General features: G+C 44.1%; 1 protein-coding gene across 1 annotated transcript in view; it reads left to right on the forward strand.

Annotated features, from left to right (window-relative positions):
* SAMD14 (sterile alpha motif domain containing 14) overlaps positions 1–25,731 on the forward strand; it is a 294,092-nt gene extending 268,361 nt beyond the window's left edge. Inside the window, exons 8-10 of the mRNA XM_078645242.1 lie at positions 2,841–2,960; positions 9,318–9,473; positions 24,899–25,731. Of these exons, the coding sequence (XP_078501368.1) occupies positions 2,841–2,960; positions 9,318–9,473; positions 24,899–25,060 (438 nt within the window). The 3' untranslated portion in view covers positions 25,061–25,731. The remainder of the gene's footprint in view (positions 1–2,840; positions 2,961–9,317; positions 9,474–24,898) is intronic.
* Positions 25,732–26,985: the final 1,254 nt, after the last annotated feature.

The raw sequence follows: 26,985 nt of genomic DNA on the forward strand, positions 1-26,985 counted from the left end.
TCTGAATATAGTTGTGTTAGGTTATTGGCCCAAGAGTCCCCTATTGTGGCAGCTCGCTGCCATAAAACCCCAGAAGTTCAGCAGAGCCCACATGCCTTCTATTGCTTTATTTAGTATTTCAAGCTGGAGGACCTATAGACCCAACCCCACACTATCCACTTGTGACGAACATCTGTGAATTGGGGTAATTTAATCCCTATTAATTACATTTCCATCAGGGGTGGTAGGGAATCTTTTTGCTTGGCTACTACAATAATGTAAAATGTTTAAATAGAAACAAATTGCTCCCGAAGAAGTACAATGGGGAAGAAAAAGCACTGAACTAATCACAATGGATTCTGCGGATCTGAATACAAACAATGTTTAAGGAAAGACAAAGTACATTTCTGAACGAAATGGATGCTTAATTGGACAATGATTAAACATGGCTTAGAGATTAATAATGAGCGTCCTTCTATAAGTGTGCTAGCGAAATTAGAGAAAACATTTCTTTCCCAGTTCTGACATGCTAGGTGGGTTTAATTGTATGACGTCCCGAGGAGGATTGAGGGAGGATGGGAGGGGGTATCACACACTGCACACGTTCACACCTGACTTCACTCAATGCCTAAACCAACAAATAGGTAGAAGACACCGTGCTGCATTTAGCAGTGGTTTTCAAGCTGAGAAGTGCCTCCATGTTATCGGTAGAAGCTACATTCTATCTTTTAACTTAATGCACATCATAATATGGACTTGTGTTTATGTTTCTGCCCCTCCCCCTTTCCAGGGTGATTCTGAAGGCGCTTTAGTAAACAAGCATTTGCAATGCAATAGGTGTTGCACTTGCCAGAGTTTAAGCTATTGGCGTTGTAAATGACAATGCCTTTTATTTATGTTTAAAAACCAACACATAAATAAAAGGCATTGTAATTTACGATGTCAATAGCTCACACTCTCAAAATGCGAGACCTATTGCATTGCAAATGCTTGTTTCATTTAAGTGTGTTTGCCATTTTTTAAGCCAGGTATTAGTTTATATTGATGCATTTGAATCAAGTGTTTCCTGTGTGTTTTTCTACTATGCTTTGCAGCAAAGATAAACCAGACATAGTATTTTCTTAAAAAAAGTTGAAAGTTGAACGTAGTAAGTTGGTTTTCGATTGTAGTACGCTGGAGACGTGTGTGTGAAGCAGCGGCAGCAGCCATAAGCAAAGGGAGGTGGTGGGGTTGGGAATACATCGCACTGCTTCTCCTCCTCTTCCTGAATGAAGTCCTAGCAGCCCCAGGGATGGACTCCCATCCAATCCCCGTGCTGCAGAGCAGTGCAGGGATTGGTCTGAGCAGGCAGGAAAGACGCCCTGCTCAGACCAGGGAGTCTGTGGGGTTTCTCCAGCCCGGCTGCTCAATGCAGCTGGGCAGGAGAAAACCTAAGTGCACATGTGTGTTTTGGTGGGCCTGAGATGGCCGGCCAAAACACATATGTGTACTTATGGAGTGGAGTGCATGTCACACTCATCCTCCCCCCGTCCATGCCTTGGTCCCGCCCCTTCCAGCATCGCTGGCTCAGAGCCGGCAAATGTAAAATAAAACAATGGACGAGTATCGTTTTATTTTACTTTTGCTGTCTTCGAGCCAGGCTGTGGGCCGATGCTCCTCTGCCATTGCAGAGGAGCCGCCACTGTGAAGTGAATTTATATTTTATGTACTGAGAGTGAACTTTTGAGTTAGTTTTGGAACCTGTGTGTGTTTATTTATTTCATGTGCACGGAGTTTGTGTCATTTATTTTAGCAAGGTAATTGTCTACATTTTGATCATTTTCTTTGAGTAATAAATATGTTTGCATCCTGTGTAGTTTTTTGCTGTCCTTCTTAGCCCCAAGGTGATTGAACTCCCTTCTAGATAAAATTAGATAGGAACACCACAATTTGAGGTTTCATTCACTGATCAAAATGTTCCTTTTTTGCTGACTGCAAAGAAATGTAACTATCTTGGAAAACCTCATGTCAGTACAACATACACTAGAGCTCTGAGGTAAGACCTCATGTCAACACAATACATAACATACAGAAAGGGGCTTTGGTCGGTCCCATGCATTACATAATGATGTTGCCCTGATTGGATGAGTGACTTTCTGGTAGTACTTTTACTAGATGGTAACTTTAGGGAACCTGGAACTTTATTTCCAAAGACATGTTATGCGGTGAACACTGTATATGGGTGTGTTTGGTATGTATGTTGAATAGATTGCCTATGAGTAGTGAGTAGGAAGTTTAGTTGCTTTAAATTGGCTGCACATTTTGAGAGGGAGATTCTAGCATATAGATTCTATATATACATACACGAACCTTTACCCTAATCGCTGTAACTGTCTCCTTAACGCCCTTCCCATTTTTTCTTAGGCTGTGTTGTCCTTGTCACATCTACTGTGCCACCTGTCTCTAGCACCTTCTTCTCACACCTTCCTTTGCACTATCCTTTACTTTAAATTTAACCCTGATCTAACCCTTGAAGACATTCTAACCAAACCCAATCCTTACCTCATCCTTTAGATCTTACTGCAGTCTTAACTGTGATGTTTACTCTTCACCTAATCCTATCTCGTACAATTTAGCAAGCATTATTCTTCACGCAATATCTCACCCTAAATATAACCTAAAACTAGCCCTAGACTTGTCCCTAATGGCATCTAGTTCTTATTCATATTTTCACTTTTTTCAACTTTTTGTATGTTCTTCTTTTATGTACTCAATTTTGTACTTTTCTAATTTGTATCTCTGCTTGTTTTGTTTCACAACTTTTAAAAAAATTATTTTCACTGCAAACTTTCACCGGCTCTGTATTCTTTGCCTTGACACAGGAATCTACCCTGAGCGATGATTCCACGCCTCCCAGCAGCAGTCCCAAGATTACAGCCACGACTGCGCCTGAAACAAAATGTTCCTACCCCTACCACACGCTATCCCAGTCATCTGATGAGGTGAGACTTTTGTGTAATGAGTAAGAAGGCAGTCAGAAAGAACTTCAGGAGTTTTTTGTTCACTGGGGAGAAGGGAGTCAGAAATGAGGAGTCCTTCATGTACTGGGGAGAAGGCAGTCAGATCTGAGGAGTCCTTTGTGTAATGGGGAGAAGGCAGTCAGATCTGAGGAGTCCTTTGTGTACTGGGGAGAAGGCAGTCGGATCTGAGGAGTCCTTTGTGTGCTGGGGAGAAGGCAGTCAGAAATGAGGAGTCCTTTGTGTACTGGGGAGAAGGCAGTCAGATCTGAGGATTCCTTTGTGTACTGGGGGAGAAGGCAGCCAGACCCGAGGAGTCCTTTGTGTACTGGGGAGAAGGCAGTCAGATCTGAGGAGTCCTTTGTGTACTGGGGAGAAGGCAGTCAGATCTGAGGAGTCCTTTGTGTACTGGGTAGAAGGCAGTCAGAAATGAGGACTCCTTTGTGTACTGGGGAGAAGGCAGTAAGACCTGAGGAGTCCTTTGTGTACTGGGGAGAAGGCAGTCAGATCTGAGGAGTCCTTTGTGTACTGGGGAGAAGGCAGTAAGACCTGAGGAGTCCTTTGTGTACTGGGGAGAAGGCAGTCAGATCTGAGTAGTCCTTTGTGTACTGGGGAGAAGGCAGTCAGAAATGAGGACTCCTTTGTGTACTGGGGAGAAGGCAGTAAGACCTGAGGAGTGCTTTGTGTACTGGGGAGAAGGCAGTCAGATCTGAGTAGTCCTTTGTGTACTGGGGAGAAGGCAGTCAGAAATGAGGACTCCTTTGTGTACTGGGGGAGAAGGCAGTCAGATCTGAGGAGTCCTTTGTGTACTGGGGGAGAAGGCAGTCAGATCTGAGGAGTCCTTTGTGTACTGGTGGAGAAGGCAGTCAGATCCGACGAGGTATTTGTGTACTGGGGAGAAGGCAGTCAGAAATGAGGAGTCCTTTTGTAGTGGTTTAGCCTGTCGCACGCCCTCAGCGCGTGAGTCTCTGTAGCTGTGGTCTCGTGCATTACACCTTTGTGTACTGGGGAGAAGGCAGTCAGATCTGAGGAGTCCTTTGTGTACTGGGGAGAAGGCAGTCAGATCTGAGTAGTCCTTTGTGTACTGGGGAAGAAGGCAGTCAGAAATGAGGAGTCCTTTGTGTACTGGGGAGAAGGCAGTCAGATCTGACGAGGTATTTGTGTACTGGGGAGAAGGCAGTCAGATCTGAGTAGTCCTTTGTGTACTGGGGAGAAGGCATTCAGATCTGACGAGGTATTTGTGTACTGGGGAGAAGGCAGTCAGATCTGAGTAGTACTTTGTGTACTGGGGAGAAGGCAGTCAGAAGTGAGGAGTCCTTTGTGTACTGGGGAGAAGGGAGTCAGATCTGAGTAGTCCTTTGTGTACTGGGGAAGAAGGCAGTCAGAAGTGAGGAGTCCTTTGTGTACTGGGGAGAAGGCTGTCAGAAATGAGGAGTCCTTTGTGTACTGGGGAGAAGGCAGTCAGAACGTACATAGTCCTTTGTGTGCTGGTGGGGGGAGGGGAAGGGAAGGCAGTCAGAACTGAGTAGTCCTTTGTGTACTGGGGAAGAAGGCAGTCAGATCAGAGGAGTCCTTTGTGTACTGGGGAAGAAGGCAGTCAGAAATGAGGAGTCCTTTGTGTACTGTGGAGAAGGCAGTCAGATATAAGGAGTCCTTTGTGTACTGGGGAGAAGGCAGTCAGATCTGAGGAGTCCTTTGTGTACTGGGGAAGAAGGCAGTCAGAAATGAGGAGTCCTTGTGTACTGGGGAGAAGGCAGTCAGATCTGAGGAGTCCTTTGTGTACTGGGGAAGAAGGCAGTCAGAAATGAGGAGTCCTTTGTGTACTGGGGAGAAGGCAGTCAGATCTGAGGAGTCCTTTGTGTACTGGGGAAAAAGGCAGTCAGAAATGAGGAGTCCTTTGTGTACTGTGGAGAAGGCAGTCAGATATAAGGAGTCCTTTGTGTACTGGGGAGAAGGCAGTCAGAAACGAGGACTCCTTTGTGTACTGGGGAGAAGGCAGTCAGACCTGAGGAGTCCTTTGTGTACTGGGGAGAAGGCAGTCAGATCTGAGGAGTCCTTTGTGTACTGGGGAGAAGGCAGTCAGAAATGAGGAGTCCTTTGTGTACTGGGGAGAAGGCAGTCAGATCTGAGGAGTCCTTTGTGTACTGGGGAGAAGGCAGTCAGATCTGAGGAGTCCTTGTGTACTTTGGAGAAGGCAGTCAGAAATGAGGACTCCTTTGTGTACTGGGGAGAAGGCAGTCAGACCTGAGGAGTCCTTTGTGTACTGGGGAGAAGGCAGTCAGATCTGAGGAGTCCTTTGTGTACTGGGGAGAAGGCAGTCGGAAATGAGGACTCCTTTGTGTACTGGGGGAGAAGGCAGTCAGATCTGAGGAGTCCTTTGTGTACTGGGGGAGAAGGCAGTCAGAAATGAGGAGTCCTTTGTGTACTGGGGAGAAGGCAGTCAGATCTGAGGAGTCCTTTGTGTACTGGGGAGAAGGCAGTCAGAAATGAGGAGTCCTTTGTGTACTGGGGGAGAAGGCAGTCAGATCTGAGGAGTCCTTTGTGTACTGGGGAGAAGGCAGTCAGATATGATGAGTCCTTTGTGTACTAGGGAGAAGGCAGTCAGATCTGAGGAGTCCTTTGTGTACTGGGGAGAAGGCAGTCAGATCTGAGGAGTCCTTTGTGTACTGGGGAGAAGGCAGTCAGATCTGAGGATTCCTTTGTGTACTGGGGGAGAAGGCAGTCAGACCTGAGGAGTCCTTTGTGTACTGGGGAGAAGGCAGTCAGATCTGAGGAGTCCTTTGTGTACTGGGGAGAAGGCAGTCAGATCTGAGGAGTCCTTTGTGTACTGGGGAGAAGGCAGTCAGACCTGAGGAGTCCTTTGTGTACTGGGGAAGAAGGCAGTCAGAAATGAGGAGTCCTTTGTGTACTGGGGAGAAGGCAGTCAAATATGATGAGTCCTTCGTGTACTGGGGAGAAGGCAGTCAGATCTGAGGATTCCTTTGTGTACTGGGGGAGAAGGCAGTCAGACCTGAGGAGTCCTTTGTGTACTAGGGAGAAGGCAGTCAGATCTGAGGAGTCCTTTGTGTACTGGGGAGAAGGCAGTCAGAAATGAGGAGTCCTTTGTGTACTGGGGAGAAGGCAGTCAGATCTGAGGATTCCTTTGTGTACTGGGGGAGAAGGCAGTCAGGCCTGAGGAGTCCTTTGTGTACTGGGGAGAAGGCAGTCAGATCTGAGGAGTCCTTTGTGTACTGGGGAGAAGGCAGTCAGATCTGAGGAGTCCTTTGTGTACTGGGGAGAAGGCAGTCAGACCTGAGGAGTCCTTTGTGTACTGGGGAAGAAGGCAGACAGAAATGAGGAGTCCTTTGTGTACTGGGGAGAAGGCAGTCAGATATGATGAGTCCTTCGTGTACTGGGGAGAAGGCAGTCAGACCTGAGGAGTCCTTTGTGTACTGGGGAGACGGCAGTCAGATCTGACGAGGTATGTGTACTGGGGAGAAGGCAGTCAGAAATGAGGACTCCTTTGTGTACTGGGGAGAAGGCAGTCAGACCTGAGGAGTCCTTTGTGTACTGGGGAGAAGGCAGTCAGATCTGAGGAGTCCTTTGTGTACTGGGGAGAAGGCAGTCAGAAATGAGGACTCCTTTGTGTACTGGGGGAGAAGGCAGTCAGATCTGAGGAGTCCTTTGTGTACTGGGGGAGAAGGCAGTCAGAAATGAGGAGTCCTTTGTGTACTGGGGAGAAGGCAGTCAGATCTGAGGAGTCCTTTGTGTACTGGGGAGAAGGCAGTCAGAAATGAGGAGTCCTTTGTGTACTGGGGGAGAAGGCAGTCAGATCTGAGGAGTCCTTTGTGTACTGGGGAGAAGGCAGTCAGATATGATGAGTCCTTTGTGTACTAGGGAGAAGGCAGTCAGATCTGAGGAGTCCTTTGTGTACTGGGGAGAAGGCAGTCAGAAATGAGGAGTCCTTTGTGTACTGGGGAGAAGGCAGTCAGATCTGAGGATTCCTTTGTGTACTGGGGGAGAAGGCAGTCAGACCTGAGGAGTCCTTTGTGTACTGGGGAGAAGGCAGTCAGATCTGAGGAGTCCTTTGTGTACTGAGGAGAAGGCAGTCAGATCTGAGGAGTCCTTTGTGTACTGGGGAGAAGGCAGTCAGACCTCAGGAGTCCTTTGTGTACTGGGGAAGAAGGCAGTCAGAAATGAGGAGTCCTTTGTGTACTGGGGAGAAGGCAGTCAGATCTGAGGAGTCCTTTGTGTACTGGGGAGAAGGCAGTAAGACCTGAGGAGTCCTTTGTGTACTGGGGAGAAGGCAGTCAGACCTGAGGAGTCCTTTGTGTACTGGGGAAGAAGGCAGTCAGAAATGAGGAGTCCTTTGTGTACTGGGGAGAAGGCAGTCAGATCTGAGGAGTCCTTTGTGTACTGGGGAGAAGGCAGTCAGACCTGAGGAGTCCTTTGTGTACTGGGGAGAAGGCAGTCAGATATGATGAGTCCTTTGTGTACTAGGGAGAAGGCAGTCAGATATGATGAGTCCTTCGTGTACTGGGGAAAAGGCAGTCAAATCTGAGGTGTCCTTTGTGTACTGGGGAGAAGGCAGTCAGATCTGAGGAGTCCTTTGTGTACTGGGGAGAAGGCAGTCAGAAATGAGGAGTCCTTTGTGTACTGGGGAGAAGGCAGTCAGATCTGAGGATTCCTTTGTGTACTAGGGGAGAAGGCAGTCAGACCTGAGGAGTCCTTTGTGTACTGGGGAGAAGGCAGTCAGATCTGAGGAGTCCTTTGTGTACTGGAGAGAAGGCAGTCAGAAATGAGGACTCCTTTGTGTACTGGGGAGAAGGCAGTCAGAAATGAGGACTCCTTTGTGTACTGGGGAGAAGGCAGTCAGATCTGAGGAGTCCTATGTGTACTGGGTAGAAGGCAGTCAGAAATGAGGACTCCTTTGTGTACTGGGGAGAAGGCAGTCAGAAATGAGGACTCCTTTGTGTACTGGGGGAGAAGGCAGTCAGACCTGAGGAGTCCTTTGTGTACTGGGGAGAAGGCAGTCAGATCTGAGGAGTCCTTTGTGTACTGGGGAGAAGGCAGTCAGAACGTACAGAGTCCTTTGTGTGCTGGTGGGGGAAGGGGGAGGGAAGGCAGTCAGAACTGAAGAGTCAAGTTGTTTAAATAATACATTTATTATCACAAGAAAAAAAAACTGAAAATATAAAAGGGTAAAAAGGGAGGGGGATGTCATAAAAAGGAACGATGGAAGTACGGAAGCGGTGATACAGCAAGGACACCATGTGGCATAATGTACGGAAGGAAAATTACCCCTCATGTCCACTGCTGGGCAGGATAACTGTGGTGCTGTGTGCCCCTCAGACCTCTTGACCCCAGTGCCACCAGATCTATTGTATTAATACGTATATTGTAAGGAAGGAAGGAGAGAGGATTGGAAAAAAGGAAAGAGGTGATGAAGGATGGAACAAATGAAGAAAGGAAGAGAGGGAGGCAGGTAATTGAATTAAGAATGAAGGAAAGGAATGAGGGAGCATGCTAAGGAGGATGGATGGGAGATTGCAAAGATGACAGGAAGGAATGAATCAAGGAAGAAAGAACTCAAGGAAGAGAAAACAGGGAAGGATGTAAAAAAGGAAGGGAGAACGGAGGAAGAGAGTAAAGGTTGGATGTTTGGTGGGAAGCAAAGCAGGAATGGGGAAGCGAGGGTAGGGACTCAGGCGGAACAAAGAAGCAATCAAGGAAAGAAATAATCAAGGAAGAAAAGACGTAAAGGCAAGGTTGGAAGGAAGGAAAGAGAAAGAGGAAGGGGAGAAGATAAGTGAGCAAGGAAGTACGCAAGGAATTTGAACAAATTTGGGAGGGATAGGGGAGAAAGAAAGGAATTGATAAAAGAAGGATTCAAGAAAGAAAAAACGAAAAGGAGGGTAAGGTAGAAATGGAGTCAAAAGGAAAGAAAGAAGGAATGCAGGACAGAGGTGCAAAGAGAGGAAGGAAACAAGCTTAGCAGGAAGGAATGAAGAAGGAAGGTGTGGAAAAAGGAATTGTAAAGGGAAAAAAGAAGGTAGTCAGGAAGGAAAGAATGTTTTTTTTGATTGAGGAGACATATTCTCCGAAAACTATGTGGTAACTTGAGCAACAGCTGGAATCTTCTTCAAGGAGACTAATGCATATGTACAGAAGCCAGGAGTGTCTATAGTGAGGCCACAGAGTGTGTCTATCATCAGAAGAGTATTTCCAGTCGCAGTGGGATTCTTTACCAGTCCCAAGCATCAGCTTCAGCGTTGGAGTCTTCCATGGGCCTCAGTAAATAATCATTATAAACTAACCCTCTGCTGGTCTGAGCGCTGAGTGTCAGTATCCCCTTTTCTTCAGTTTTTAGATGAACCCATCACTCTGGCAACTAACTGGACCACTGAGCAGGTGGGCCAGTGGCTGGAGGGCCTGAACATGGAACAATATGTGGCGGAGTTTGCAGCTCGCGAGGTGGATGGGCAGCAGCTACTTCATCTGGATGGAGCAAAGCTGAAGGTATGAGGATTAAAGACAAAGATCTGAGGACCATTGAGATTCTAGAGTTCCTGTCGATAACTTACAGCCTGGGTTTATTACAAATGAATGTATTCAGGTGTTATGACACCTTATGAACTTAACATTACACGTCGAATATAGCTTCATTTTAAGGCACAAATCAAAAAATGTTACACATTTACTTATAGTATAGTATATATTCGCGATGTTCATCATTATTTTCCCGTGAGGTAATTCAACAGGAGCCTATCCAGCACGCAATCCAGATGTAACTCATCCATCAGAGGGGACATGGACTCCAAAGTTTTGTGTTTCGTCAGGCAAAGTTTACTTTACGAGGACATCACGATATGTGTGTGTGAGTGTGTGAGTGTGTGGGTGTGTGTGTGTGTGTGTTTATATGTGTGTTGTGTATATGAATATAATTTGAATGTATTGGGTGCTTATCTAATGGCTAGGGCAGTGGATCTCAAATCTGGGGAACAGGGTTTAAGTCTTGGCAATGACACTCAACATCCTGTGATTCAGGGCAAATCACTTAATCTCCCCATGCCTAACAAAAATGAAAGTGTCCTTGTGTAACGCAACTGGTGCTCATGTAAAGCACTCTGATATCTTCAGCTCAAGTTTGCGCTATATAAAACTATGAAAAAAATAAAATTAAAATAGGCTTACCATTGGATTATTGTCATTTTAAATTATACACAATAAAAATGTAATTTACTACTACTGCACTCATCAAGAGTTGTCTACTGTGGTAGACTTTCCTCAGAGAATTTTAAAGTGTAATTTCTTTGAAAATGTTTTTTGAGCATTTAGCGCCTCATTTGCACATTTTAGAGAACAATTTTCTGATAAATTGGCGTAGAAAGCTTTAAGGTTAGCCGGCAGTTGTGAAGGTGCACTCATGCCCAAGACGAGGCACATCCACCCCATCCCCAAATCTATCTTTAATTCTTTTTTTCCATCCACCCATCCTTCTCTTCAGGTATGTATCAATTCTTTTCATCTCCACACTATCGATCCATCCATCTACCTATCCTTCTCTCCATCCATCCTGATTCCATCTACTCTTTTCTGTATCTTTCAATCCATCCATTCTCCTCTCTATCCTTCCTGCTTTCCACACCATTCCTTTCTCCATCTTTCTATCGAGACCCTCCATTCTTAACATGCTCTCTTGTTTCATTTGCTCCCCCACAGCTCTGCTCCATCATATAGTGATCTTGTGGTATTTATAAGCTTCTGTTTCCAGACCATCTGTGTTTGATCAAAGCAAATGAGCTATAAACAATGTGTTTTGTTACAAAGAACTACCAGGGACACCAATCCCTAAAACATGCTGCTAAAGTGAGGGTTTCATGACGCCTCTTCTCTCAAGCAGCAGAGCCTCACCATGCCAGGAGATGCCGTAAAAGGGTTTGCAAATCCTTATAAATGGCCAGGATATTCCCTACGATGGAAGTGACTGTATTCATAGATTCTTCCCTTGCACTTTAGCCTTATTTTGTAATTTTTTTAGATTTAAGTAATGTTTATTGCAAAAACCTAGCACTGCACTAGCATGGGGATCCATTTTATACAACAGTATCGGCAAAAATGTATATTACATGTACGTATTTAGGGTTTTATAGAGCACTCTGTGTAGCCTCTGTTTTCAGGGCTCTAAAAATGTTCTACAGTCTAAGGGGTCCAATAGGATGGTGGGCGGGCTTTGCCCGCCCGCCACCCTATCGGTAAACGGGACCGCCCGCCTCAAGGGCGGGGATCCCGAGGCCAGCATTAGGATGTGTCCGCCACAGTGGCGGGCACATCCTGCATTTCTAGCATTGTGGCGGGCGGTGCTCTCAGCACCGCCCGCCACAATGCTAGAAATGCATTTCTGCATTTGCATTAACAAAGTGGCAGGCACCGCGCGGTGCCTGCCGCTTTGCTAATGCAAATGAAGGGGGGTACCACAGGTACCCCCCCCATGTGGAATACCCTCCCCTCCTTCACTCTGGGGGCCCGCAGGGGGCCCCCAGAGTGAAGACCACATGCCTTTCCGTGGCGGCATCGCCGCCACGGAAAGGAATCACCCTCAGCCCATCATAATATGGCTGGCGGTGTCTGCTTGACACCGCCACCATATTAATCATTTTCTGCCCCGGCCGCAATGCGACCGGGGCGGAAAAGTGGCGGGCGGTGTTTTGCTCCGCCGTGGTCCCCCCCGCCATTCTAATATGGCGGGGGGGAATACAGGGAAGGATGGCGGGCGGATTGCCGCCGCCAGGCTGGCGGTGGCTACCGCCAGCCTGGCGGGGGCAATCCGCCCGCCATCCTAATGGACCCCTAAATGTTAGGGTGCCAGAAAATACTTTTGAGTTTGGTTGGTGAAAGTTAGGCCCACTTTCATATTCTTCAATATCTAGTCCAGACGAGCTTAGATTCATTTGTAGTCAATGCAGACCAGTACTGTACCTAAGCCTCTTACGAAGCACAATTAGGGGTGCTCGGCTCTCAGACTTGGGGTTCAGGCTGCCAAAGGTTTGCACCCTGGATCTCTTATCTTCTACCTTCCAATTTACTCAGACTCAAGGCCTGTTGGGCAATCTAGTGCATCGTTGGTGAACCATTGATTCTGCTGGGAGTAGATATAGTATGCACTTTTGTAGATATGTAGCAAAATGAGCAAAGCAGACAATTTAATAGATCACAGGGCTTTATCTGGATCCTTGCATATCCAGTTGGCCAGTGCACTGACTTCAGGGCAGTCTTTATATGGTCAAGTCTCCGTAGAATCAAGCACAGATGGACAGCTTTATTTCAAAGCCATTGAGCCTCTCCATGAGCTCATTTGGGAGCCCAGTGTAGATGATGTTTTATTTACCCAGTTAGCAGTTGTGTCATCGCCAATATTTAATGGCTGTTCTGGTTAATTTAGTGGAGAGATCAATACTCTGAAGTAGGAATAGCTGCATGCTGATTCCCTTGCTACCAGATTGACCGAGTGCACTAAGCAGAGCGCTGCGTCGAGTATAACGTTCATGTTCATTGATTTCAGTGAAGGTTGCCATTAGGACGCCAAGGCTGGGAGGGGGCACTCAAATGGCATATTAATGGTTTCTTTTGGTTTCACCACCAGAATCTCTGTCTTGTAATCTGCTCAGACGAATTTAGCTTTCCTTCACCAATGGGACCCTTGGTTGGTTGGGTTATATTGTTATAGTGGGCTTCATTGATGATGTGATCTCAAGATGAAGTGGATATGGTATTATCGACGTACATCTGGAGGTCCACCTCTTAGTATACAAGGAGCAGGACCAGTGGGTAAATATATAGTTGTTGATTGTCAGACAGAATATGACAATGATCTGTCACTCCATAAGACAACTTGGATGAAGATGACTCTATTTTTCCAATATGTACCTGTAGAAAGTGACTGATGAGGAATTAACATATCCATTCCAGTCCAATGAGTGATGAGGAATTAACATATCCATTCCAGTCCAATGAGTGATGAGGAATTAACAAATCCATTCCAGTCCTCGACTTAAAGCAGCAAGATGTGATTGTCCCTGGTGTCGTAGACGGTCAGCAGCTCATCGAATTTCAGTTTTCAGTTTAAGTTGTTAGCTATTAGCCAGGGTTATTACATAACCAGCTGTGGTTTGGGAGATTGATCTGCCGGTAGTTTGACAATGCATTCAGATTGGACACTGATATCTTGGAGAGAGACTTGATTGAGTGCTAGAAGATCAAGCATAATTGCCACATTGAATTATTTGTTCCTAGAGCAGGGGCCAGCCTCCTTTGATGAGAGGGATTGTTTCATGTACATGGCAGATCCTGGTTCCGAAGGCACATAAGAAGCTTTTATTTTTTGGACCAAATTGGACAAGACCTTGAGGTTAATAGGTTGGAAGGTGTTGATAGAGGCCTGAGAAAAGAGGACAGCTACACTGACATTAGCATGTAATATATATAATTTAACGAACCCACAATAATTGAATGTATGCACAGATTATTTATTTCTTCATTCTGAGTCAGGAGGGAATCTGGAGCTGTCCAAGAGCAGACATTAGTGGCTGAATGTAATGCATAGAACTTCCAAATGTTTATCACCCGCATTTCACCAGGAAAAACCTGGCAAAACTGTATTGGAAAAACATCCCAGATGGCAAGAAAACTTGTAAGAATCTACACAGAAACACCAATTCCCATAATTATAGGTAGTTCCATAGGAGGAAATCTTGGCATAGTGTAGTAACATGCACAAGTTGTCTTGTAGTTCCTACAAATCCCTAGGACCTGCGCATTTGTTTGGATAAGATAAACTTTGGGTGAGGTGCAGAGACTGATTCCGGACATCCACGCTGCATATGCTAGCCTAGGGACCAGCCAGCTCACAGTGCCGCCATAAGCCTCCCTAACTTTACCAGGGCACGAATCGTTTCTGGCAACCACTGAGCATGACAACCCTGACCCCTCAGGGATCGTGGAAATAGATCAGATCCTTTAGCTCAGTCAGTTGTGCTTTCTTGTGCTCAGAGAGATATACAGAATACACAGTGGGACTTTTTCAATACATTTATTGAACCAATACACACGTATTCTAGTATAGAATACGTGTGCTGCGACAATCAGTAGACGGAAGCAAATGAAAGTGATTATAAGCACCAAAAGCATAAATAGCAGATACAGTTTTACCATGGTGCTAAAGCAGTATATATCTGCAGGCATAGAAACAATGCAGTAATCAGGTGTACTCCTACTATGTAAACCCTACTGTAAGTTTACCTAGAGTGTGTGTAGCTGTGAAGCCAAGAATACCCCAAGGGACGATCCATCCCCATTACCTGACGGGAGAAAATATAGGAGCCCGTCTTGGTCATGAACTGGGCACGCCCTCACGGAGATGTCAGAATGCTGCATGGTGAAATCTCATCATGCAGTAACCCTTGGTGTCTGCTGAAGGGCCTCCTCTGCTAATCTATTGGGATGCTCATTATTTATAAAAGAAAGCAGCCTTGCAATGTACATGCAGATTAGCGATATAATGGATATGTGGATAGCTCTGTCGCCCTTTGGATGAAAGTAGAACGACTTTTGTACATAGTGCGTAAAGAGGCCTTGTACATGATGTTCGAGGCAATGTGATAATGTTGTGCAAATCTAAATGTGTAAACAAAGTATTTTTGGAGAAACTAATTCAACATATTGTGCATGCAGATATGTGCAAAAGTTCCAGCCAGAAATGTTATTGTGAAAAAGAAGACAATGTAAGAAATTAGCAGCTTCGTTACATGGGCCTAACCCTAGAACATAACAAGTAAATTAACACATCCTGCAGTAACATAATGTAGATTGCTGTATCAACATGCCAGGTGTACACAACTCCCTGAGTGACAACCTTAATGGGTAAAATATCCTAACTACCTAGCTAATCAGAGTCCCTTTTTTAAGCTATTTCTTGTGCTGTGCATATGTGTATAACAGACACATCATGAAGCCTTTGGTTATTGCCAAACGTTATGAAACTGAAGTTTTTGACTGTACTTTCAATGGCAGGTATTACATTTATTAGGTGGCATCAGAAAAAGCTCAAAATTAACGCTTGGGCAGTTTTAGGTATATGCACAGTCAACTCAAGCTGTATTTTCTAATGACTTTAGTTACATTTTTAATTTACTAAACTGGTGATGTCAACCTCCTGAAATGTGAAAGGTCCTTGTAACTTTTGGGTAAAACTAAGACAACATTAAAATTGGCATTTATTCAGAAACACAATTTTTCCAAATCCCTGTTCTAAAGACTCAAAATTTATTTTACAGAAGGCCATGAAAATACATCTACCCGTTGACCGTATTCAGAAGAGTTAATTCATTTTTTAATTTCTTGTCTCATTAAAAGCTGATATATTTATCTTTATGTATGGGAATGTGGGTTGGACCTTTCATTCTTTATTCTTTTACAGTATTTATGTTTCAGTGGCTCTGTCCTTGTACCCCTTGAACATTATCAAAGAGTATATCTGTATCTCGTGCTATTCTGCTCATGGTGAGACCAGGGTCCTTTTAAGAAACATCTGTTTGCCTCTGGTGGGTCGTTCTAAGCCGGTTTGGGACTTTGCAATAGCATGTAAATGTCCCTTTCTAGGTAGCCTTCGGTTAGCCAGGAGGATTTTTTGCAAGATCATCTGGGAGAAAAAATACCTGTATCTTGGTGATGCTATTTTATTAATCAGAGGAGAAATGGTAGTTCATTCCTCTGTGCTATTTACTTTATGAGTGGATGAACTGGATATTACTGTAGACTGCATTTTATTGCACTTCAGGAGAGATATGAATTTATTATTTGATGTTATTTCTTTGTCTGTTTTCTGGTAAATTTAATTAGCTGGTCCCTTATATCATGAGCCTGTATGTACTGCTCCACAAACCTTTGTTACTCCCAGAAATAGTGCCTAACATGTATTAATGTATATTGTGTGCTGGGATATTATCATAAATTTGACAGTGGCACTAAGATTGGAGAGTGACAACAACCATGTTATGCCGTTATTTAACTCCTTCGCTGAAGCGGCTATTCCGCCGCAGCGCTAAGGGGGCGGGGCGGCTGCGCGGCGGCACATGCTGGTGACGAAACCGCTCCGTCACCAGCCTCGGTCGAGCTACGCTGATGACGGAGCGGTTCCGTCATGGCCCGCCCCGCTCAATAGAACGCTCAGCGCAGGCACGGAATCCGCGCCGCGCAGGCGTGCCGAGCGGGCCATGAAGGAACCGCTCCGTCATCAGCACAGCGCCACCGCAGCTGATGACGGAGCGGTTCCGTCATCAGCATCGAAGGAGTTAAGCAACTAAGGCCCTGATTATGACTTAGGCGTAGTGGGAAATACGGCATGGCAGGGTAAATAGCACATTAAGTTACTGACTGATCACAAGTTAAAAACCGCTTGTGATATTTTTCACATGCACTAAATACTGCATGTCTGTAGACCATATTTACCATCTATCGCACGTGATATTTACCACACACGGAAAATAACGCATATAGTATATGAAACCAGTGACAAATACCACCTTAAAATACCTCGAGTCAAAGGCAGGTGGTAAAAGTTCCTGATTGTGCAGGGAATGAAAGAAAAGCTGTAAAACATTACCGAGAAACTAAAACCAACACAACAATGCCAAAAAAAACAGTGCAGGCAATGTTTGAGATAAGGACAAAAAATCACATGCACACCGGCAGACTTACATAAACAGCCCTGAGTAGGTGAAGCACTCGCAGGTTGATTGCAGCAACTCACAATTATACTCCGCAGTACAGCATGCTGATGGATACCAGCCCGTCAATCAATGACCTGGTATGGCCCTGAAACATGTAATGAGAGCCAGAATCGACAGAGTAAGACTGGAACCCGTAAACTCGAATCAGCTTGAGATCCTTCCTGAAAAAGCTAGCAGCACTAGAATTCTTTGCAGCATGCACCATACAATGGACAGTAAGATTGGTGCATGCCATTTCTCAGCCAACCTTCAGCAAAATACTACGCTAACTGATAGATACTCCGCAGAGAGTGACTGGGCAGCATATAAAGTACCATTTGGACACCCATACAGCCAATGCCAGCAAGCAAACTTCTGTGCTTCAGTGACATTTCCTAACAGCCTAGGGTAAATTCACTGCACTGATGTAGGCCTGATGGCCTTACGCATACAGGGACAAATGTTCTGCAACCATAGAAAGACGCATTGTATAAATGTTGTGTGATGTGGACCTTTGCATACTGAACTGCTGTGTTAGCTGTCCTGGATCAAACCACAATGCCGTGATCCTGCCATGAAGCAACATTAGTCATATTGTGGTGACACATCCCCCTCAATGTACTGGGCAGGCAAACCAAACCATAACCATTAAATTACAATGAATTATGATTGCTGTGGTCTAGTCTCAATACATGCCAGCTATACTTTAGAGAGTTTTTAGCTATTACGGCAGCACATACATACATCAATGTGAATATGTTTAACAAATATCATCGGTCACAATGATGAAGATTCTCAACCAAGTCAACTTTTTAGCATCCAAATAAAATTCCATTACAACTCTTATGTCTCTTACCTTGGATTCCTTCAACCTCAAGACCTTCTTTCATGTCTTCCACCCCAGACATATTGAGAATGGTCTTTTTTTCTTCCCACTTCTTGAAGTAGAGCTGAGATGGAGAACCACTACCAGTTCCCATGTGTCCGTGCCTGTGCTTGGCAACTCACTAAGGGGCACATGCATGAAAGTTACATTTTGCGATTATCAAATAGTGATTTTTAAGAAATCGTTATTTGGTAATCGCAAATCCAATGCATCAAAACAGGCCGCAAATAGCAATTCTCGAATTGCGATTCCTTAAGAATCGCAAAAGCAATTAGGAAATCGCTATTTGCTATTGCGACTCCATTCTTTCCTATGGGCCTCAAGGCACATAGTTGGGAATGGTCTTGCATTGCCTAAATTGCGATTACCTAATTGGTAATCGCAAATTAGGTAACGCAAAGGCAATGGTGCCCCGGGCCTAAGGCCCCCCTGAGGCGCCTCTAACAAATAACAGGTGCACATGTAAAGCACACACATGGCCTAGGGTGATGTGTGCACCACATGGTACTTTGAAAAATGCAGTTTTGTGCATTTTTCAAAGTATGCACATAATAGCATCGACTTGAAGTAGATACTAATTAGCATTTCCAAAATGCACAGTTGGCATTTAGGAAAGGCTTCTTTCATTAGCATTAGGGAATCGCAAATTGCGATTCCCTATTTGCATTTTCAATTTAGGAAATTGCAAGAAATTGCAATTACCTAAATTGCGAATCTCAAAACTTTCATGCATTGCAAAAGGCCATTTTCCGATTGCAAACGGACGATTTTTGCGAATCACACTGTTTGCGATTGCAAAATACCTTGGTGCATGTGCCCCTTAGATATCTAGCATATCAAGGTGTGGAACCTGTTATTTTAATGTTCTTAACATTATGTTGAGTGGACGGTCTTGGTGTCTTACCATCTCCATGGCCATGACTTCTAGCTCAGGGTCCATAAACTTGTACTTCCTTATCCTGTTGGGATCCATCATGAAAACGTTTTTTAGGTTCCTGCTTATGATGACTGAATGATCTCAGAGGATGGCAATGGATTCAGTTTGTCCTGTTTTGAGGTAGACACTTCCTCACAGTGTTGTTCTAGCTGTTCTGGTGTCTATGGATTCAGTTCTGTCTCCTGTGACTTCCAAATGGATGTATGCTTGTGCTATCAATTGGCCATCATATTTACTGCACCTGACAATTAGCACATATTTGATATTTAACACATGAGGTAAATACCAATTCTGCAGTACATAGTAGACACTCATAATCAGTGTTATGAGGTATTTACCTCAACCAAGTGGATCTCTATTTACAGAATGAGTGAGTTTGGCCGTTTTTATCACCAAACTCTTAACTGAGGCCTTAGCAGTATTACTATTTCTATCCAGCAACAGCTTTCATATTACCTGTGGCAGAGGAACACTAACAATAACCAGAAAAACTTACATTGGATAATAAAATGGACTGTGAAATCTATCCCCTATTGATTTTTAATATCTTACATTTTTTTTGCAACCTTGAGGAGCAGTACTTGGGATCATTCTAAATAATTGTGAATCCAAAATATTTTATTTTATTGTTATCAGCATTTGCCTTGACTGTATGCATCATACAACGTGAAAATCACAATAATATATGTATAAAACAATTGCATATGTACAGCCCAGCACTAAACCCCAATACAATCATTACAAATCACCAATCTATTAAAACAAGGATAAAATATAAGATCCAATCCTTAATTCTACCTACTCATGACTATCATGGCAGCGTAATAAGTATAAAACATAAAAACACACTATTGGCACACAACAAGTGAAAATAATAACAGACTAAGGCCAGCCTGATCTTCCCTTATTCTTCAGTTCCCCAATCATGATCCAAGCACTCCAGATCTACATGGAAACTGTGCAACAGATCACTGGGTGGTCCATCCCTTAACACAGGTCTAAGGCATCGGCCACATTAAATAGATTATAAGCAATGAATAGGGGAGCAAACCATTTCCTTTCAGGGGCCCAATGCGCTTGTGCAGGATAACATAAAATGGGCATTGTTTTCTTTTTCTCCACTAGCACAGTCACAAAGATCATCATTACCCACAGCGTTACTCCATCTGGCAATCGATGTTGTTAAGGGGAGAGAGTCCACAAGTGGAACTTGACACATGGCGCACGCCTTACCTCAGGGTAAATATCATCTGGTTAGGGTTCTAACCAGCATGAGCTTTTGAAATCCTTGTACCAAGGATCCACTCCTACTAGAGTTGTAGACATTTTGAGTTTATGCTGCCAGTAGGCCTTCTCGATCTGTATGTGTGTCTGTCCATTAATCACAGAGGGATCCTCATAAATAATCTCATGTTGGAGTCATTTTAGGATGCTTCAAACATGATCCCACCAAGGCTTCCTGTTTGTTCCAGGATGGTAAGCTACCACTCTGATAGATGCCAGGTGTATATACCCGCATGGTGAGTCCTATGTTGGCGAACCAAGTTAAGAATCGAAGGGTGGGCAATGATGTCTGAAATGGGTTTAATGCCCAATTCCAGATAGAGTGCAGCTTGGGGCGTACACAGCCCCACGGATAATATTGATCTTAAAACCTTTTCTCTATTTTCTGGATTGTAGGCACATTGATAAAGCCCCAAATAGATGTTCCATATCTTGCTACTGACACTAACTTTGTTCTGTATACATGCAATGGCGTGCTCAAGCACTCCCCCCTAACCTTTACCTGCATTTTATAACTGCCGCTGTGGCCTGCTTTAGCATTGCTGCTGCCTTTTCCCTGTGCTGGTCTGGCTCCAAACCCTATCGTACGCCAAGGTATTCAAAATAGTTCACCCATTTCAGCATCTCGATATTCATGTAAAAGGAGCATCTTAGCACAGACTTTGGTTTCATTATCATAGAATAATAATCAACAAATCCCTTGATCAGCTTGAGCATCGAAAGCTCGGTGAGAGATAACAGGACCACATCATCTGCAAATAGTAACACAGAGATCCTCCTATTACCAAGTCTCAGGCTATCCAGCTTTAAGCTGTCTAGATATGAGCCTATATCATACACAAATAATGAAAAGAGCAAGAGAACCAATACACCCCATTGACGCACACCTGTTTCGCCCCTTTGCCACATTTAGAGCTATTGTGTCTTTATGAAGGCTTTGCATGACTGTTAGCAAATACTGAGACAGTCCCTGCTGCTGCAACACCAACTGTGGTGGGTCTCTATCTACTGAGTCAAAAGTTGACTTTAAATCAATAAATGGTAGGTAGAGGGGGACTCTCCTTAGCATAACATCATTTATGCGGATAGAATATAAGTGCAGGGCCTGGTCAATCCTTCCATATCCCTCATGAAACCTGCTTGGTTGTCTTATAGTATTTTTTTAGATTTTACCCAGTCTTGCAAGCAGTTAAAGAGAGCCCTCCCATAGATCTTGCCCGCGCCATCTAATAATGATATCAGGCAATAGTTGGATGGATCCGTTCTCGCACCTTTCTGGAATATTGGGACAATTGTTGCTGTACTCCATGATCTAGGGGTGTTTCCAGATGTCAATACTGCATGAATCTAACAGGGATTGGGACCCACAATGAAAGATCAACCTTGTAGATGTGTATTGATACAAGATCGGGGCCCACAGCTTTGTTCGCCTTTGTTGTAGAATAACCTCTTCTACCTCAGCATCGAATAAAAAGTCCCAAGTGCCCATTCCTATAGTTGACTAAGTAAGCAGAGTTGTAGTCTGTTGGGGGCTATTTTCAAGCTTCTCACTGGCATAAAGCCTATTAAAGGGTGTAACATATTCCTGTGCCCCTATGCACATGGCCTACTTATCCCACACAGATTATAACACAAGGTAATTAGTGACCAAAAGCTCCTAAAATTCTTATCCCTAGCTGCTTGTTTCTTCTTTTCCCAGGTCTTAAGGTGCATTACAAGCTTCTTTTACCGGATCAATTCTTTATAATCTTGTCTAAAACTAATAAAATTCTCCTCTAAATCAATGGTCTCATAGCGTCTCACCAGGGCATATGACAGATCCTTCTTCCTGAGCCAACATTCACGATCAAACCAATTACCAATACGGTTATTACCGCTCGCATAATCAAAACTCTTGGAAGTCATCAAGAAGGGGGGGGGAGTCTTAACAATTGTTAGTTCGGATAGGACCAATGCCCTGTTATCATTACTCTCTTCAAGCCTTGTCAGCAATAGTTGTTCAATACTAGAGTGGATAGCGTTCCTCAACTACCGGGGTGAAGTGCTTGTATTTTTCGAGGTTGCCTTTCTAACGCATTGCTGGGACAACTAAATCAGGAAAAGGGAATTGCACACAAATGTATGCAGCAAGTGGATTTTTGGTCACTATCTATGCAGTGAAATACTCACAAATACCTCACCATTAGCCAGCAATTGGTGTTTACAAAAATAAAATCTATAATAGATGTGCCCCAGTTGCCATAATAATTCGCATTAGAAGGAGTAGGACCATTAACATTAAGGAATCCTAATCCACAGGTCAGCATCACAGATCTGAGCTCTTCCCTTAAGGATTTACTACCTCTAGTACCTTCCATAACCTCTTTGGTTACCCCACATGCGTGATCTACCTTGGGGAGTACATTTTTTTGTGCATCACATCCTAATACAGTATTCAAATCTCCTTCTACTATTATGGTGTGCTGCGCCTTGCTGAGCTGCCCAAAGCCAACATGCCATAAATGAGGCTCTAACTGTGTAAGAAGCCATGAGGATTCCAGATGTGTAGCAGCAACAGCGAGTGTCGGAGTGGATAATATCACCCCAACATCTTAAATAGAGGGATGGAGTAGAGGGAACTGTATCAAGAGTAAAAATATGACTACTTGAAAGGTAGCACCCTCCTTGTGTACAGAGAAATGATTAAGGTCTTCACAGAGCTTTGGTAAGGGTTGTGTTTCAAAATATCAACTTTTATTAATCTGAAGACTCTTTATTGATTTTCGTCAAAGCTGGCTAAGATCGAAGTTGAGGAATTCTAGCGTAATGACACCTAAAGATGTCTTAAGAATATTTGACTATCCTACTGAACATATAACAAAGTCTTGTGACAGTTACTGCCTCTGGAGGTCCTGAAGAAGGTCAGTGCTGTTGGGGATTGCCAAGTAGTAAGAATCAGGGGATTTTCTGCATTTTTATGATGAAAACTGCTGCATATTGGAATTCATTCAGTTGATAATTTTCTCTTGAACTTTTTATTTTGTAATATTCTTGCTGTATGTAGGTATGTAAAGGTTTTATGGAGACATATTTGTTTGATTGATTAAGATATAGAAGAGTTAGACCTGGACATGTTATTTAATACATTACTATGTTCATCATTTCATTAGAATAATAAGCATTTATTATAGTTATTATTTAGAGTTTTTGATGCTTTAAATCCTAGAAGCATCTTGGATATACATCAGGCCAGATTCACAAACCTTTACCTCAGTCTTTGTGTGACAAAAGAAATGCAGACAAGCGCAAAATGTTTTGTTGGATTCAATTTCCAGCGTAAAAAGGATACTCTTCCAGTGCAAAATCTATGCTGGACTCACACAGACAAATTCAGTATGGTGCAAAGGTGTGTGCATAATGCTCGGCTATCTGATTGTGCACCGGCGCTAGGGAAAGGGAAGGAGAATGCCATATCTCTGTAGATATTGTGCTCTCCTCCTCTCTCCTTGTCACGCAATGCAGTGAAGCAACTCTGGGTGCCGCACTGTGTTGCCTGGCATCTTGGGAAATCTGACCCTACATTTCTTAGTGAAATCTCATTGTGATATTGTACCTTTAATATACAAATCACTATGGGGCTGGTGTATGACGGTTTTCAGCGGTCGCAAACTGAGAATCGGGCCATTTTCGACTGCTAAAACGGCTTCTGGCATGTACTAACCCTATTTTCAATTTTGTAACCTATTACCGACTCGCAAAATAGGGTTTGGAAGTTGCTATTAGGAAGGGGCATGCCAAGGGCGTCCATTCGTAATAGCGAGTCGCAAGGGCATGTACGATTGTTTTGCAACCAGAATACGGTTGCAAAGTCAGTCGCAAATGGACCACTGCCTACTCTTAAAAAATGAATGAGAAAAGTTTCCTTTTTCTTTTTGAAATGCATCCCATTTTCCTTTAAGGAAAACGGGATGCATTTAAAAAAAAGTTGCTTTATTTTAAAGCAAACATAGTCTGATGTCCTCAGCAGGCCACCATCCCTGCGTTATTGCCCATTCCCAATGAGTCGCATCAATGAATATTGAAGAGGCAGGTCATTTGAAACGTGTCTGAGACACAATAGTCATAAATTCTGTAACATGGGCCATAAATCACTGATTCCCGTAGATCGTGAAATCTAGCTGAAATCAAGACATGCAGGAACATTTTCACATTTATTTTAAGATTAATAGTTCAAGATTTGATATTACTAACTACATGGAAAAACAAAATAGGTCTGTTTCAGGTTGTCATATTAATCTTGATAGCCGCTCAGTCAAGTTCTTGCCAGGTAAGAGGACCAGGCATGTACTGCAGCATAGCTTTAGTCCTGCGTTTGGATAAGGAGTTTTCATTAGTAGACTTACCAGTCATGTGGAGAACAAACCACTGTATTTTGAATTCCCCACTGAAACAACATGATATTTTTGCTGAAAATTTGTCAAACATGGTAATCTGGTCAGGCAATCGTTTGTTTTTAGGAACAAAAATGGCACATGGAAAATAAATGTCCATGCCACATTAAGTGTTTTCACAGAATTAGAAGGATATTTTTTGATATTTTCCTGAACGGGACCCCCATGCCCTGCATGGTGGTTCTAGGCAGGACAACACAACATTGAACACCCTATTGAAAATAGGGTGGGCCTTCCAATGCCGTCACCTGGCTACACGGTGCTGGCTGAACTGGCATCAAAGGGTCTCCCTTGGGCAGGACCAGCTGAATCTTTCCGTCGGAGGCCTAGCAGCTCCCCACTGCTAAATGGTGTGCAGAAACAAGAGCTGGCCAGACACTGATGTCTTGCCTAGATCTCAGAACTAAATATGAAGATATCCAGATCCACATTTTATTTCTGGGCCAAAAGCCCCAGTACTCCCTACTTTTATAACTAGTCCTATAATGGTGTGTGAGGATAGTCATATTAGTAAACATTTTTCTTAAAAAGATGTCTGCGTAAACTTTGGAAGTTGAGTGATAGTTGGTCCACAAATGTACTTATAGGAAAGATCACAAGCCTGGGTTTCACATCTAATGCTGCTCTTCTGTCTCTTACAGAGCCTGGGCATCAACAACTCTCATGACCGCACTCTGATCAAACGCAAACTAAAGGAGATGAACGCTGCTGTGGAAAAGGAGAAGAAAGCACAGGAGAAGGTGGAGAAGCAGAAGGAGAAGCAGAGGAAGAAAGAGCAAGATCTGGCTCATAAAAAGAGTTAGAGCAGAGAAGACTCCTGACCAAGGCCTGGAGAGGTGGACGTGGGGGAAAAGGGCTTCATGGAGCCCAGTACCGGAGCGGGAGACGCAGACAGCACCCCACTAGGACAGGGCACCTTTCCAGGGTGGAATGTGACGGTTCTTGGGCTAACTGATGGGAGTTGTGTTTGGTTGAGAAGGGGCAGGTGTTCTTTCTCAACAGACCTCATAAACTCATACCCATCGGGTGCATCTTTCCTGCCCAGCTGGTAGTTGACTCTCACAAAGAAAAGAATGAGTATCTCAATCACTCGTCCGAAACGCCAACCCATGCTTGGGTCACTCATCATGCGTGGCCAAAACTGTTAATTAAGGATGTTGGCCAGCTGGCATCAGAATGGGCCAGTGCATCCTGCTTCGCTGAAGGAAAAGGAAGTCCTCCGAGTCTCCACAAAATGTAGGAGGGCTGCTCATGCTCCCCGTTTCCCTGATGCTGGAAATCTGCCTTGTAACCAATGAAGGCGAGCACTTCCGGCCATGGTGTGACATGAATAAACATAACGCTGCACGTTGCCAACACGCAATTTCTTCCTCACTTGTGGCAGGGTCTCAAGCGCTCTCTCCACCTTGCACATCACTAACATCACTAATAAACATGCTCTGCAGGAGACACCTTGTACTGTCTTTATCTTACACATTTCCATGCATTCAGGGCATGGACCAGATTCATCCATTGCTGGCACATTCCATACAGGAGGATAAGGCATCTGATTCTGGCACTGTTGCTGAACCCATAATCCACAGGCTATGATCCACATGCTTCTTGCAAACGTTCCCCCACTTTGGGACACTCAACAGTGCCGTGTTAACACATGGGCACGCTGGGCAGTTGCCCGGGGCCTCACGAGAATAGGGGCCCCATGGAGACCAAAATGTAACATTAATTTTCCGTTAAACAATTTTATTCCGGAGAGTAGGCACAGCCCAGTCCACTTCTTTGTCCGGAGACCTATATTGCTATTTAGATGGCCCTGACACTCACCACCACATCTTTCACTAGCACACTACTCCAGACACTGGAACCCACATGCTTCATGCACCTGAAGCCTCCAAACCAGAGGTGGGGATGTGAGTCTGCCACTTGCAGCAACTCCGTACCTGATATAGAATAGAGCTCACATGAGCACCGTTACCTGCACTCTGTACCAGAGGATACTCTGACTACTACCACAGTCACACACTCAGTGCATCAATCAGAGAACCCTATCATGCCTTGAGCATTCTCACACTTTACAACAGAAATCACTTGTCTAACACCCTTACTAACACTGCTTAAATTGTGCCTGTGGTTGTTAGTGGTGAGCACGGGCACTCATCTTTAGGGACCAGGGCTGTTTTGTCCATGATGAGACTTTGACTCAGAGCAAGATTGAGAAAAACAGAAAAAGAGAAAGAAGGTGAAAGAGAAAGATAGGAAAACAGTGACAAAGGAAGAGAGCGGAGAACAAAAAGAACAAGCAAGGGTGAGATGAAGAGACAGGGAATGTAGGGTGATGGATGAAAGAGACATGAGGTAGAATCAATCTTTGGTATTTAGAAATTAGAGCATTCGGGTGCACCGGTTCTGGGCACCTATGAAACACATTGGGCCCCTTCCCTTATTTTTTTCACAACTCAAGCACTGCTTTCAAGAACTCTGACTTTCTGGCTCACTGCTGGTCCTCTAGCCATTCTTGCCCATCGACCACCTTATTTGGCGCTGTCAGAACTCCTTCTTCATAGAAGAGATTGTAATGTTAGCAATTGCCAATATTAACCTTAGCTTACAAGGCAACCCTAGCCTGCGGTTAGAGACAGTGCTCGACACTTTGCTGGATTTTGTAAATGACCAGACAGTTAAATCTTAAAGGCAAATTTACAATCCCCTTGCAACACTTTTGTACCAACAT

This window comes from Lissotriton helveticus, chromosome 5_1, assembly GCF_964261635.1.
Source record: "Lissotriton helveticus chromosome 5_1, aLisHel1.1, whole genome shotgun sequence".
NCBI lineage: Eukaryota > Metazoa > Chordata > Amphibia > Caudata > Salamandridae > Lissotriton > Lissotriton helveticus.